Here is a 14,079-nt window from a genome sequence, read left to right as displayed (position 1 = left end):
CCATGGAGAATGTAAGCTCGTTTTGATTTGTGAGTATGGAGCTAGCTCCGGTGATGAAGTTCATAAATTATTTAGAAAAACCAACTGTGTTATGATCATGTAATGTTATTTATGGACCCTTTTTGTCATGACTATATCAGCATTTTGATTTCTGATTTCTCCTTATGCTAAGAGTGTTGATTTTATATGTTATGTATAATTATTGATTCTTGATGATTTGTAGAATTCTGATGATAGATTTTCTGGTGTCAATGGAGTGAGACTAGTAACTAAAAGTCTAGCCCTCCAACTTGAACTCTCCTGGCCCTTGTATATATTGTTGTAAATCATGTATAGCAAAAATTGAACTCATAAAAAGGGAAAAAAATTCTGAAATTTCAATCTATGAAACAATCTAGATGAAATTTCAATGCATAAATCTTCAATATATAATGCTTTCCTCTTTATATTGTACAATGTGTGTTACTACTACTACTTTACATGTTGAAGCAATACAAACATTCCAAAAATCCAAAATACTCCTCAACTAGTGTTACTCCAATTAGAGACTCTTGACCCCTCACTTGTACTTGTGCCATAACTAAAAGAGCTAAACTGCGCGAGAGACAACGGGCGATCAGGCAGACGAGGGATGTCAATGTCGCCTTCAAGCATCCTCAGCGCGTCCTCAATGGTCGGCCTAAGCGCCACCATGACATGCGCGCAGAGGATTCCAACGCGCACGAATCTCTCCATCACTCCTTTCGGCCCTTCCCTCCTTATACCCCCGTGGAAAACCTCCTCGGCCTTCCCGGCCTTGACCAGCTCCCACGCCCAGTCCGTGATCAAGATTCTCTCGCTCTTCGAGGCATCAAGCACCCTCCGCCCACTCATGATCTCGAGAATCAGTATCCCAAAACTGTACACATCGCTCTTCTCTGTCAGCTGCCCATACAGAGCATACTCTGGCGCTAGGTAGCCGTGGGTCCCGGCCACTCGCGTAGTGAGATGGGATTGCCCTTCTAGGTTTTGTTTTGCCAGCCCGAAATCGGCCACCCTGGCCTTCATGTCCGCGTCAAGGAGGATGTTTGTGGCCTTTATATCGCGGTGGTAGATCGTTGGCTTGATTCCGTAGTGGAGGTACGCAAGCCCTTTCGCTATGTCGAGGATTATATTCTTGCGCTGAGGCCACGAGAGGAAACTATCGTTGTTGTTGTTGTCGATGAATATGTGATCGTTTAAGCTGCCGTTTGGCATGTAGTCATACACTAGGAATCTTCTCTTTCCGTGGAATCTGTCGCTCGCGACACAGAATCCACGGAGAGGCAGAAGATTCCTGTGCCGGATTTTGCTGATGATCAGAGCCTCGTTTATGAAATCATCATCGCTCTCTGCAGAATCTGTTTCGAAAATCTGTTTCACTGCGACCTCTGTTTTGTCGTCTGGCAGAGTTCCTCTGTAGACAGCTCCGAATCCGCCTTGCCCGATTAGATTCCTCTTCGCGAACTTATCCGTCGCTTGCTCAAGGTCTCGGAGCTCGAAAAACTTAGCTCCGATGTTGGGGAGGACTATCGATTTCACAGACGATACGTAGTCCCGGTGAAGAACGTCCTGTTTCTTCTTGCGGTCCCACTTTCTGTAAATAAAGAAGAGAATCACAAGCCCAGAGATTCCCACTAGGCCCCCACAGAACCCGAAGATGAATCTTCTGGTTCTGTGGCTTGCCGGTCCAGATCTAGCAGATCTGGACACAGGCAGGCCGAAAATGCAGGCGGCGGATCTGATGTCATCAGGTCCGAAGCCATTGATGACGCCGGCCGCGTAGAGCACTGTGAAGTAGAAGCATTTGGTGGAGTTTGAGTTTGGGTGGGAGGAGACGAGGTGGGAGGTGAGTTTGAGGCCGGCGTCGACGCACATGCTGCAGAGGGTGAGGCCGGTGAGGTCGCCGCTGCATGCGGACTCGAGGGGGACGAGGGCGGCCTCGTCCGCCTCGAGGTCCCAGTCCTGCAGGGTGGTGATCCCGGCGCAGGAGGTGGAGGAGTTGGTGTTGGCGAACTCGGAGGTGTCGTTGAAGCAGAGGGGGAGTAGGGATCTGGTGAGGGACATGGAGGAGATTTTGCGCTCGAATTGAGCGATGCAGGAGGAGGATGCCGTGGCGGTGGGGAGGTAGAATTGGGAGGTTTGGTTGAGGTGTTGGGCGAGGCCCACGCCGAAGAGGCTCCGTAGAGTCTGGCAGCAGCTGGTTTGGATCGGGTCGCGGCACAGCGAGGCGTCCCACGGGAGGGTTTCAACGTAGTCGAAGCTGATAGGGCATGATGATGATGATGATGATGATGAGGATGCATCGGTTGCTGCTGTGTTGAAATTGAAGAAGGAAAAGACGAAGATGAAGATGAAGATGAGGAAGAGAATGTTCATTATTTTTTCTGTTTTTGCATTTTGCATGTTTGTTTAATACTTTAATTGGTAGGATTAGTGTTTAAGATCAGAGATGGCTGGCGGAGTGGCGGTGGATAAAGTGTACATTTTGGGTAAAGGAGTTTAAATTTGAAGTCAAAGGTGTGCGTATTGGTCGGTCAACGGTCAAAGCCGCACACTTCACGTTTATAATGTTCTCCACACACGAATCTACTTTTAAAACAAGTTTTGATGTTTTGATGGTAAGAATCCAATAATTCAAAGATGGAGTGGATTTGGCGTAATAAGTTTGGTTGATTTGTACTACAGTTAGCCATCAACCTTCTTTAGGAAAATTAAGATTAAAGTGGACTTTGAAAGTTTAGAATCAAGAAATTACTCATGCAATGCATATTTATCCTATCATTCAGAAAAAAAAGATAGCACAACGAGAATTTTAGGTGACACTCACAACTTGAAATTATAATGAATGAAAATTTCTAGTATGATAAAAATATCCAATTGTCTTGAAAAATGATCCAATTGTCTTGACACTTAAACCGAAATAAAAAAATTAAAATTACTCAATTAATAAGGAGGGATATGCTAACTTGTTTTGTACTAGCACTAGTTCTAGTTAAGCCACTAGTTTTGAGGCCCGATTGATCCCAGTGTATGGGTGGGGTTGCACTTGGTCTCTTATTCTCATCTCGATGACCATGTCATCATGAATTGGTTTTCACAACTCGAGATTCTTGTTGTAAATCAATGTTTTAGGCTATTATTCACGATTTAAAATTATTGATTATGATTTGTGAATTGAATGTTTTTTGTTGTAAAGTGATGTTTTAGGCTATTTTCATGATTCAAAATTATTGGTCGTGAACCGAATGTTTTTACCATATTATTCACAAATCGCTAATATTTTGATTGTGAACAAGAGTTTTTTAGCTATCATTCCCAACTCAAACATTTTGGATTGTGAATGAAAAATTTTAGACGTGTGGGGAGAGCGGCTACCGCGGTGTTGATTCTCGATTAGTTTGCGGGATTGGCCTTTTTCTTTTTTCACTTATAAATATTCTTATAATTCACCTTCAAATTCATCCATCAAATTCTATTATCAAAAACACTAGATCACAATAATCATGATTTCAATAATACTTCATACATCCACGATTAATTGACTCACTTTGACTTAGTACACGTTTTATAAAATTATATGATTATGTGAAAAAATAAATTAAAAAAGGTAGTGGAACGTGACAATAGAATGCGAGAATAATGAGTTATTGGAATGTTGGCACCTCTTACAATAAATGAAAAAAGTTATATGGATAATTTAATTATGCACACATCAAAATAGCAAAATAAGTAATTTAATTATGGATAGAGTTAGTACCAAAATGCACAACAGAGTTTCAATCAATATTGTCAAGGGTTGAGATTTGAATGATTAGGGGAGTTGGAATATGGAGAAGGATTACACACCATGTTATTATCTGTTGATAGGGCCAAACCACAATCACTTTCATTTGTTGGGGGTGCAATAAGCCCCTTCGAAATAAGGAAAGGGAAGAATGCGGCTTCCACTATGACCTAACCATACAACAAAAAGTATTTGATTGAGGAGTCGGAAATCATTACACACCCTTTGTTGGTGTCTCCGGCCCGAGCATCGGCAATCAACATAGAGTCAAAATTTTGTCTGAGGATGTCGCCACAAAGTGAAACGAGATAAAACCGACATAAATATTTTACTAATACTAAAAACGCATAGTAAATCCCAAGGGCAAAATCGTAAACAGGGACGATAAAAACAGAGTAAGTTTTCAATCAAATTTTCAAAATATTCTGATATTTATTTATGCATAATATGCAAGTCAATGATCCGCCGGCGCAGCCCGCCGTGGAGGCGGTGGAGCCGCCGGAGTGCCCGGTATGTCTACAGCTATACGACGCCACCACAGCAATCCCGCGCGTCCTCAGCTGCGGCCACACAACCTGCGAAGGCTGCCTAAAGCTTCTCCCACGCCCATTTTCCAACACCATCCGCTGCACCGTATGCACCCTCCTCCTCAAATTACCAAATTCCCTCTCTTCTCTTCCCAAGAACCTCGACCTCCTGTACTTCTCCTCCATCCTCCAACGCAGCCGCCCCCTCGAGGAGAAGACGCCAATTCCTCCCGATTTCAAAGGCGCAGAATCGGTTTCATCTCCCTCTGTTTTGAAGCCGTGGCCTTATGATTTCTATTGCAAATGGGGGAGATGGATACTCCCAAAAGACTGTATTTTGATTGGAGGAACGCCTCTGGATAGTTATGGTGGGGTTTTGGATGGAAGGGTTTTGAGGTGTTTTGAGAGTGATCGTGTGATGGGGTGTGTTTTGAGAGAGAATGATCATGTGGGTCTGATTAAAGTTGGGATTTTTATGGCAGGTGAGGTTGATTCTGAGATAATCAAGCCAAGCTATGAGTCGAGAATTCTGACTGTTTTGTGGGGGATGAGAGAAGATGAGAGAGATAAATTGGGGGTTATTTTTAAAGCTTGTTTTAGAGTGAGTAATGTGGGGAAGGCCTTTGGGTTTTGGTGTAACGAGGAGGATAAGAGCGTGTACATTGTTTGCCAGAAGCTTGCTTCGTCTATATTTATTGATTGTGTTTCCAAGAGAAGGAAGGATGAAGAGGAGAGGCTTATTGCTGATGAAATTAGTTTTTGGGGAGTGGTTGGTTTGGAGATATGTGAGATTTTGATGCGCTTGCATTTGGAGGGGCTAACTGTTGGTTACCTGAGTTTGAATTATCTTGGTTTCGATGATTTTGGTCGGGTGTGTGTAGATTTAAGCGAGGTTTTGAAAAGCGGTAGGAGAGTGGGTAAGAATGTGGAATTTGGTTTGAAAGATATGTTCTTGGAGCAAAACTCTGTGTTTCTTAGTCCTGAGGTGTTGTTGCAGTTATTTGTGGGGGCGGGGTTTGAGTTGGATTCGCGAAATGTGTCTAAAGTCGGTCCTGTTTCAGATGTTTGGTCACTTGCCTCTTTGCTGGTTTGTGTTCTTGTTGGAAGTTCTTTTGAGAAAGAAATGGAGTCTTTCTTGCATTCTGTGGTTAATGCTGTTAAAGACGAAAAGGTTTGTGATTTTGATGGTTTGTACCTAGCCTGGATGGGGAAAGTTTCTGCGTTATTGAAGAGCAGACTGGGATCGGATTTTGCTTCGTTGCAGGATGTTTTGTGCAGATGTCTGGGGTTAGAACCTGGTCATCGGCCTCTTGCAACTGAGCTATGGAAATGCTTGAGGGGGTTGGTTATTAAACCTCAGTGTGATATTGGATTCACCTTGAAAAATGAGCACAAGAATCAAGAATCGGGTGGTTATATAGTACTAGGTGATGTAGGCCTCATGGTTGATGAAAAGGACCATGGTTCGAAGGGAGAAGAAGAGGCTGAGAGAGATGATGCGAGATTGAAGGTTGAAGGAGATGTAGTTGATGGCATCACTCGTGGTGATTTCAAATGTCTAGAGATGAAAGGTCATCTTGGTTTCATCACAGGATTAGCTATCGGAGGTATCGCTTTCCCATTCTCTAAAAGTGCCTATTGTTTTATCATTATTTGCAAAGTATTTGTTTTGGTTTCTGCAGCCACGAAGAATGATAGTTTTCAATCGCTACAATGGGTAACACAAGTATAACGTACAACCACATACTCACAAACACATGCAATTATACACTATCAAATTGATGTTTAGATTCATGTTGCAACCTGCTAGGACATGTTTATCTATATACTGAAGAACGCTTGTGTTGCTGCTTCGATCAGATTCAGATCATTGGAATTCCCATGTGCTCCCACCCTTGAAAATCTCATAAAGAGTATAGCTTCTTACTGTGATTTAAATAGGGTCTGACCATCGTCTGTTTCTTTTGATTTGGGGATATGTTTCGAATAGTAGTCTCCAGTTTGTGACCTTGCTTGGTTGATCTCACCTGAAAAGGGAAGGCTGATACTAAGTCCATACAAATATGCTTCAAATATTTGGATTATACACAATGCTAATTGATAAATGAGACTTTTTCATGGTTGAATTATATAAACAAGTCCTGGATGTTCTGATCAAATTAATCCGGATTCAGGCACTGACCACCTATGACAATAGTTCGCTTATTCATGTGCTTTAAAGGGAATCATGTACCTATTTGTCTTTGTTGTCCCCGTTTTTCTCAATTTTAGCTATATATGCATGTGTAAGATTGAATCTTTATGTATGTTCTGTCTTTTGTGTAGGGGGCTTCCTCTTCAGCTCCTCGTACGATAAGATAGTCAGTGTATGGTCTCTGGAGGTACACAGTTCAAATTAACTCTTCACAGAATTAAGCTGTTAAAAAAAAGCTTAGGCCATATTTTCACTTCTGAGACCAATTCCTTGGCAAAAATAGCCACTTTTTAATCATTTACCATTGGAAAACTTCATCTCTGATAAAAGCTTGAGGGTCGAAATTTTGGTGCCTGGTTAACTATTACCTATATGACCTCACAGTAAAATTTTCTCATTATAGTTAATAATATCATTCTAGAATTAGTTCAGTATAATAGTACTCCCTCCGTTCCTTCATAGTTGAGTCATTTTTCCATTTCGGGAAGTTCCCTCATAGTTGAGTCATTTCCATATATAGTAACTTTTTCCTCTTTCTTACTTTACTCTCTCTTACTTTATTCTCTCTACTTTATTCACTTTTTACTTTATTCTCTCTACCTTTTTCTGTTTCTTACTTTTTTATCTATTTATTTAACACACTCAACATTCATTTCTTAAACTCCGTGCCGAAAAGTTCCGCCTCAACTATGAGGGAACGGAGGGAGTATTATAGAGCTGTAGTTTCACAGAGCAGATGTAAAAACAAGTAGATAATACTATGTCTTATTTACCTCGATGTATGCATGATGTGGTTGATTGTGAATTTTCTTTTTTTGTCTATTATTCTTGATGCCGTATACATGGCTTATAATAATTTCTTGGATTAATCTCAGGACTTCACTCATGTTCACTCGTTTAAAGGTCATGAACATAAAGTTATGTCTGTTATTTTTGTGGATGGTGAACAACAATTGTGCATCAGTGGTGATAACGAAGGTGTTATATGCATCTGGGGTGCTACTTTTCCCTTTTCCGAAGTGCCAATGAATAAGTTGCACGAGAATAAGGATTGGCGCTATAGTGGCATTCATGCAATGGCAAATTCTGGCACTGACTATCTCTACACCGGAAGTGGAGACAGATTAGTAAAAGCATGGTCGCTGCAGGTATTCGAACATGCTCGCTTACTGTCGCCATATATGTAACTATAAGTCCAATTTTGGGTGCGTGAACTGAAATCCACGGTGTTTCTGAATTGTTCAGGATCATAGCTTTGTTTGTGCTATGAGCGGTCACAAGTCAGTAGTCTCATCACTTATCGTTTGCAGCGGCATTCTATACAGTGGAAGCTGGGATGGGACTGTTCGATTATGGTCTCTTGGTGATCACAGTCCTCTAACGGTATTAGGTGAAGATAAACTTGGAAACGTAGTACCAGTGTCGTCTCTTTCTGCTGGTCACAATTTTCTGTTTGTTGGTCATGACAACGGTAACATAGAGGTAAAGCTCGTCTTGTTTTTCTATCATATGATATCTTGTGTCTAAACGTTTCAATGCACTTTTTGTCTTATCTTGGTCAGTTTTTTTCGTTACACCTACATTGTCAATCTGACAAGGCAAGTACATTTTCTTGTTCCAGATATGGCATGATGATGTCCTTGTGAAGTCGACACGTAGTCACGAAGGTTCTGTGTTCTCAGTCGCAACAAACGGGGGATGTCTATTTAGCGGGGGCTGGGACAAGAAAATCAATGTGCAGGTTTGATTTCTTCAGATTCTGTGAATTTGTAGTGTAAATAGTAGTATTTGATTTGTGATGTGTGAATATGAAATGATTTGTAGCAAGTGTCCGAAGCTGGGGACGGGGTGGACGTCGTGCCTCTAGGGGCTATCACTTGCAACTCCCCGATAACGTTTCTGTTGTATCGGCATGGGAAGCTATTCGTTGGCCAAGCCGATAGAATTATAAAGGTACCCTTTCTGTTGATTGCTATGATCAGTTTTGATAAGAGAAAATCAAATTTTGAATTTTTTGAATCGAGTAAAATCTGCATATATATGATGTTTTTGTATTAAGTGCTGCAACTTGTGACAAACCAGGTCTACTATGGAGTGTAGCAAGGGCTTGGCCGATCGTCTTTGTTCATCGATCTCGTGGTTTCTATACATCGGTATTTAAACTAGTATTATTAGTCTGATTAACTGTAGATAATATTTATTCTTTAGTTATTGGGATGAACTATTAGACTTTTAATCAAATTTAGGCTTCTCTATAGTCTATATTATTGGCCCGTTATATTTTTTTTGTTTGTGTTGTAGCTCTCACTGATTTATATTATCACCATTTTAGATCACTTAAATTCATTTATTTTTTACTAAATTGTGTTATTTAATTATATTATCTTATTATTTTGTAGACCAATTATTCTACTTGCTTTTCTCTTTTCTATTTCTTTGCATTGAGTCACAATACTATTGAATAGGTGTCATCATAACATGTTTTCAAAAAAATTACTAATCAATATATTTGTGTACATTGTTTGATTTCAAAAATAATTAGGGGAAACTGAATTTGATTGTAAATAGAGGCGAACGAGTACACTTTTATCGTGTATTGTGATCTAAAATAGTCTTTTGATATTATAAAAAATGTAATCACTAAAACCATGTAAGAAAATATCAAATTAGATTTCACCCAATATATATTACAACACTCAAACGACAGCAAACAACACTTGGTTCTCTAAATTCATTTTACAAATTATAGATTTAAATTTAACTATAAACGCGTGATTTAATACCCGATTAAGTAAATAAAATTACAGATTGCATTGTGACAGTTTTATAAATTCAGGACTCATACAGGACTGAACATTGCTAACAATAACATTCTCTTGTTGATCTCTCTCGAATCCCATCTCCGGCAATATGTTTCGCAACAGGTTCAAAGGCAACTCACCAAGCAAACAGAGGTTGCTTGTGGTTGCCAATAGGCTGCCTGTGTCTGCAAAGAGCTGCAGGGCTTGGATTCGTGGTCGTTTGAGAGAAGCGCAGGCGGCCTAGTTAGCGGCCATATGGGTGAGTTTTTAAATTTTATTGTGTTTGTTGAATGTGAGCATATGGCTCGTGCACGAAGTCCCGTTCCATGATCAGTATAAAGAGCTGAAAGGTCATTCTGCAACATGTTAACCAAACAGAAACAGAGAGAGGAAGAGAAGAAATAAGAGATTGTATTGTAATTTTTCATTTTATTGTTCCCATTTCTGTAGTGTGATCATAATAAAACATCACATCCCTTCTGCCGAACCATTTCTTGCTTGATTTTCATCGATCGATCGTTTATCCCAACAGAGTGTTGTTCCTTTTTAATTATTTCGTGCTGCTTCTATTTTTTTTAATTGCAGGGGTGGAGGAGATTGACTCAAGATGGATTGGTTGGGCGGGAGTGAACGTGCCAGACGAGGCCGGGCAGAAGGCGCTCACGGCAGCTCTTGCCGAAAAGGTTAGTAAAAATGCTCTACTACTGACACGATAGTCTAATTTGTGAAGATTAGGCTACAAAATAATGTTGCATACAGCCACTACTAACCTGAGTTTGCAAAGACTACTCAAAGCAACATCCTCCTTTTTCCTCTCCTTTCTTCTTCCTTCACAAAGCTCCAAGAGAGCATCCCTGCAACCTGCCAAAACAATCAATAAAAGGGGATGAGAAGAAAGTCCAATAAAGTCATAAGAGTACAGGCATTATTCAAATAAGTAAGATGATGGCTGGATGGGAAATTTTCAAAATAGACAAAAAAGATGAAGATTGTGAGCTCATTTAGGAACCTATAAGAGGACAATGGCAGTAGACAAGATCAAACAAAGTTTAGCCCAAAATAGGAAGCACAGTATACAAGAAGGTGCCAACTTTGAAGGCTATTTAAACAGCCACAACCCCTCCTTTTCCTCCTCCCCACTTTTCCACACCCAATATTCACACACCACACCACTACCCTCATAGAAGCCTCATCACTTAGGGAATCATAGAATTAGCATCACCAGCCAAGTATAGCAATATGTACCAAACTTCATTCCAGTGAGCCTTTTGTGATTTCAAACACAAACACAAAGCCACCATTTAGTTCAATCTGCTCCCAACACCAACATTTACAGACATTAGCTACGCGCAGTTCTGATGGCTGATTCCTTGGGGTAATACTTTTTTTTTTCGCCAGTTTCTTTGTGTGAAGATATATACGTAATAAATTTGCTTACTCACGTTTTTTTTTTCCAGATTCCATACACATGATTTTGCTAAAAAAATTTTGTGAGTGCTTGCACTAGCATTCTCGGAGTTCAAGGCACTCTGGAAGCTATCGAGCATCAAGGTAGAGTTACTCGTGTAACTGTGGTAAGTCCTCGTCCTCATGTCTCCGTGTTCCCAATTTTACAGTAAATCTTGCTTGACTACACGCTCTCATGATGATCTCGGCCACAGTGTTCAACAGGGATTGATTCGGAAAGGTTCACGCGGGCTATAGAATTTCCTGAAATCCAGAAACTCATTTGAAAAATTTCTGGAGAAAAACAAATACTGGCGTGATAAAGTGGCATTGCTTCAGATTGGTGTGCCATGAACAAGTGATGTTCCAATATGTATGGGCTTGTGGTAGTTGATTCGTTTCATTCGACACAAGATTTATTTTGCCTAGTGATTGATGTGTTTTTCCTTTTGGTGTTTAAAGATAAAAATCTTAAGAGACAAGTTGATGAAATTGTTGGACGAGTCAATGCAAGATATGGAAGTTTGGATTCTGTTCCTATTCTTTATCTGGTTGGCTTCTTTACTTTTTACTTGCTTTCAATTAGTACAATATTTTTGAGATTCTGAAGCAACTTTTTTTTGTATTTCTGCAGGATCATTCAATCGACTTTTATCCACTGTGTGCATTGTATGCTATCTCTGGTAATAGTTGCTTTGTGTTAACCACTTTGGTATAGTATAATTACCACCTATCTTGAAATGTGTAAGTTAATATCTGATTTTTATGTTTCTCCAACTGTTAAAAACTGATGCAATTTGGACTCTGTCAGATGTAGCACTTGCTACTTCTATGAATCTTGTCACCCCTGAGTTTGTGGCATATCAAGATGCAGAGAAGAGGATCCTAATCTCAGCGAAGTTTATTCATACTCAGCTTTGCACTATGCTTATATTGTTCTAGTACACATTGATTCCAGATTTTGAGCAACATAGTTTTTCTTGCGTTTCATGATTGAAATTGTAGTTTGCTACCGGAAGGGATCGCCTGTACCACCGGGGGGGAGCAAACTACAATTTCAATCATGAAATACAAAAAGACTAGGTTGCTCAGAATCTAGAATCAACGTGTACTAGAACAATATAAGCATAGTGCAAAGTTGAGTATGAGTAAACTTCGCTGAGGATTAGGACCCTCTTCTCGGAATCTTGACATGCCACAAACTCAGAGCTGGCAAGATTCGTAGAAGTAGCAAGTGCTACATTTGACAGAGTCCAAATTGCATCAGTTTTTAACCGTTGAAGAAAAATAAAATCAGATATTAACATACACATTTCAAGGTAGGTTGTGATTATACTGTACCAAATCTGTGGTTAATTACACAAAGCAACTATTTCCAGACATGGTTAATTATGCGTGGGAGAAATGAGGCGTTTGCTTTTTTGGTATCATGATTTCAACCTGATGTCGCAATAAGCCAAAAATTAGCATCACAATTAAATTCAAATATTTTCTAATTTAGAAATTTCATAATTTTAATTAACGGACTAAAATCAAAATACTAATTCATAATTTTTAGGGATGAACGAGTATGTGTTACGGTTAAATTACTCTTACCCATCACATTCAACTTAAAAATGTGGATTCACATAAAATCATGTTAATAATCCTCACTTATTTTATTTTTATTTTCTAATTTGATTATCATTTTTCATCAAATTCAAAAGAGAGAATGATATTTTTAATAGGTAAAGATGATAATATTACATTATATATATATAGGACTCGTTTGATAATAAGGATGAGATATAAAAAGATTTGCAAAGTAAGATAAGAAATGCGGGCTTCGTGTCAAGATAAGCTCAAATAAGAGTTTTGTCCTTGTTGTTTGGTAGACAAGAAATGATGCAGAAATGCTATCCTACCAAATTTGTGGGATACATATCCTTGTATTTTGAGCAAAAGACTGCGGGCTCGGATGGGCCGTAGAGATATAACACATGCTTACATGATTAGCTAACTATGATACCGAACACTTGAAAATAGTCATATAATTATCTATATCTAGGCATTACCAATTTATCAAACATGCCCATAGGGTAAACAAAAACTATGCAAAAATGATGTAATGCATACGGACTAATGAAAACATGATTTTATTCATTTCCATGTCATTTTTACCACTCAGAATGTCATTTTTTATTTAAATAACAATGCAACACAATATCATTTTTCATAAAATATATCATTCTCAATCAATATAATTATAATTTCTTACCACTGAAAATGTCATTTTTTTTTATTTTAACAACCAAACAACACATGAACACAATACCACTCATCATTCAAAATGTATAATTTCAATTAGCAAAATTATTAGTTCTTATAACTCAGAATGTCATTTTGATTTAAAACAACCAAACACACTGTTAATCATTTTTCATTCGTAATGTATCATTTTCGGTCAACAAAATTATCATATCTTGCGACTCAGAATGTCATTTTTGAAAACTGATATTGATATTATCTGGGCCAACAATGATGCATTTTCATAATCAATCTAGACCATCTATTTTTGGGTTTAGTGGTCCAAATAAATTTATTTATTTTCACTTTAAAGGGAATTGTAAGAGTAATGTAGTTAAACGGTTGTAATCAAGTTTAATTTGATAACTTTGATAACTTGTCAACTCATAATATCACCACAATAACATGAGTATGTCAACTATATCTTTGTGTTAACATTTAATATATAAATGTCAACACAAAAAAACAAAAACTTGATATACTCATGTTATTGTGTTGACATTTTAATATACTGAGTTGATGAATTATCACAGTTACCGACCTGGCGACCTATAGTCAAAATTTGTATGATAATGCTAACCTGGAGATTAGATTAGAAAGGTTGATGTTATGGGAGAGAGAAGAAGTCGGCTTGAATTGTTCACTGCAATGAGTCTATATATAGTCCATATATTCAAATATCACGACTCAATTTATTATCAGATTTACTTAATAGCTGTAAATTAGATATATTGCGTTATACTATTTCCTATTTTGAAAATCATATAAATAATTTTCTCCTCTCTCCCGATATATTTTTTCTTTATATATAGTATTCCCTTAATCTGTCATTACTTGATACTACTAATTTTCTTTTCGATCCATTTGCTAATGTGTGTCACATTTATTTGTGACTATTTTTGTTAATGGAGCCAACAATTCATTAAGTAATTTTACTCGTATTTTATTATGAAGTTAATATATAAAAATGAGACATACATTCAACTAATAACCAAACTAATAATATTTGATATATTTCTG

The 14,079-nt window shown here is 38.4% G+C and overlaps 1 protein-coding gene and 1 pseudogene across 2 annotated transcripts; one reads left to right on the top strand and one right to left on the bottom strand.

The window, feature by feature from the left end:
* Positions 1-395: 395 nt before the first annotated feature.
* LOC125204523 (putative receptor-like protein kinase At1g11050 pseudogene) lies at positions 396-2,446 on the bottom strand (annotated as a pseudogene).
* A 1,746-nt stretch (positions 2,447-4,192) lies between these two features.
* Positions 4,193-8,930, top strand: LOC125207232 (zinc ion binding protein). Of its 2 annotated transcripts, XM_048106487.2 has the most exons (7): positions 4,197-5,939; positions 6,658-6,713; positions 7,402-7,674; positions 7,772-8,008; positions 8,148-8,267; positions 8,351-8,479; positions 8,609-8,930. In XM_048106487.2, exons 1-7 carry the CDS (start codon positions 4,244-4,246, stop codon positions 8,624-8,626), a joined length of 2,529 nt encoding a protein of 842 aa, XP_047962444.1. In that variant the 5' UTR covers positions 4,197-4,243; the 3' UTR covers positions 8,627-8,930. The 2 variants fall into 2 exon arrangements, 1 of the variants encoding a protein (XP_047962444.1); XR_007173930.2 differs by lacking the exons at positions 8,351-8,479; positions 8,609-8,930 and having other exon boundaries at positions 4,193-5,939; positions 7,837-8,008.
* The last annotated feature ends 5,149 nt before the right edge of the window (positions 8,931-14,079 follow it).

This window comes from Salvia hispanica, chromosome 6 (assembly GCF_029641045.1).
Source record: "Salvia hispanica isolate PSC_SH4W2 chromosome 6, Shi_PSC_v1, whole genome shotgun sequence".
NCBI classification, from domain to species: domain Eukaryota; kingdom Viridiplantae; phylum Streptophyta; class Magnoliopsida; order Lamiales; family Lamiaceae; genus Salvia; species Salvia hispanica.
This window is presented reverse-complemented; position numbering and strand designations above follow the sequence as displayed.

Bases quoted from the DNA above. Each gene is read 5' to 3' on its own strand.
- LOC125207232 (XM_048106487.2), top strand. From the start codon at position 4,244: ATGCATAATATGCAAGTCAATGATCCGCCGGCGCAGCCCGCCGTGGAG. The intron at 6,714-7,401 runs GTACACAGTTCA...GATTAATCTCAG, and splicing joins TCAGTGTATGGTCTCTGGAG to GACTTCACTCATGTTCACTC. The intron at 8,009-8,147 runs GTAAAGCTCGTC...TTCTTGTTCCAG, and splicing joins ATGACAACGGTAACATAGAG to ATATGGCATGATGATGTCCT.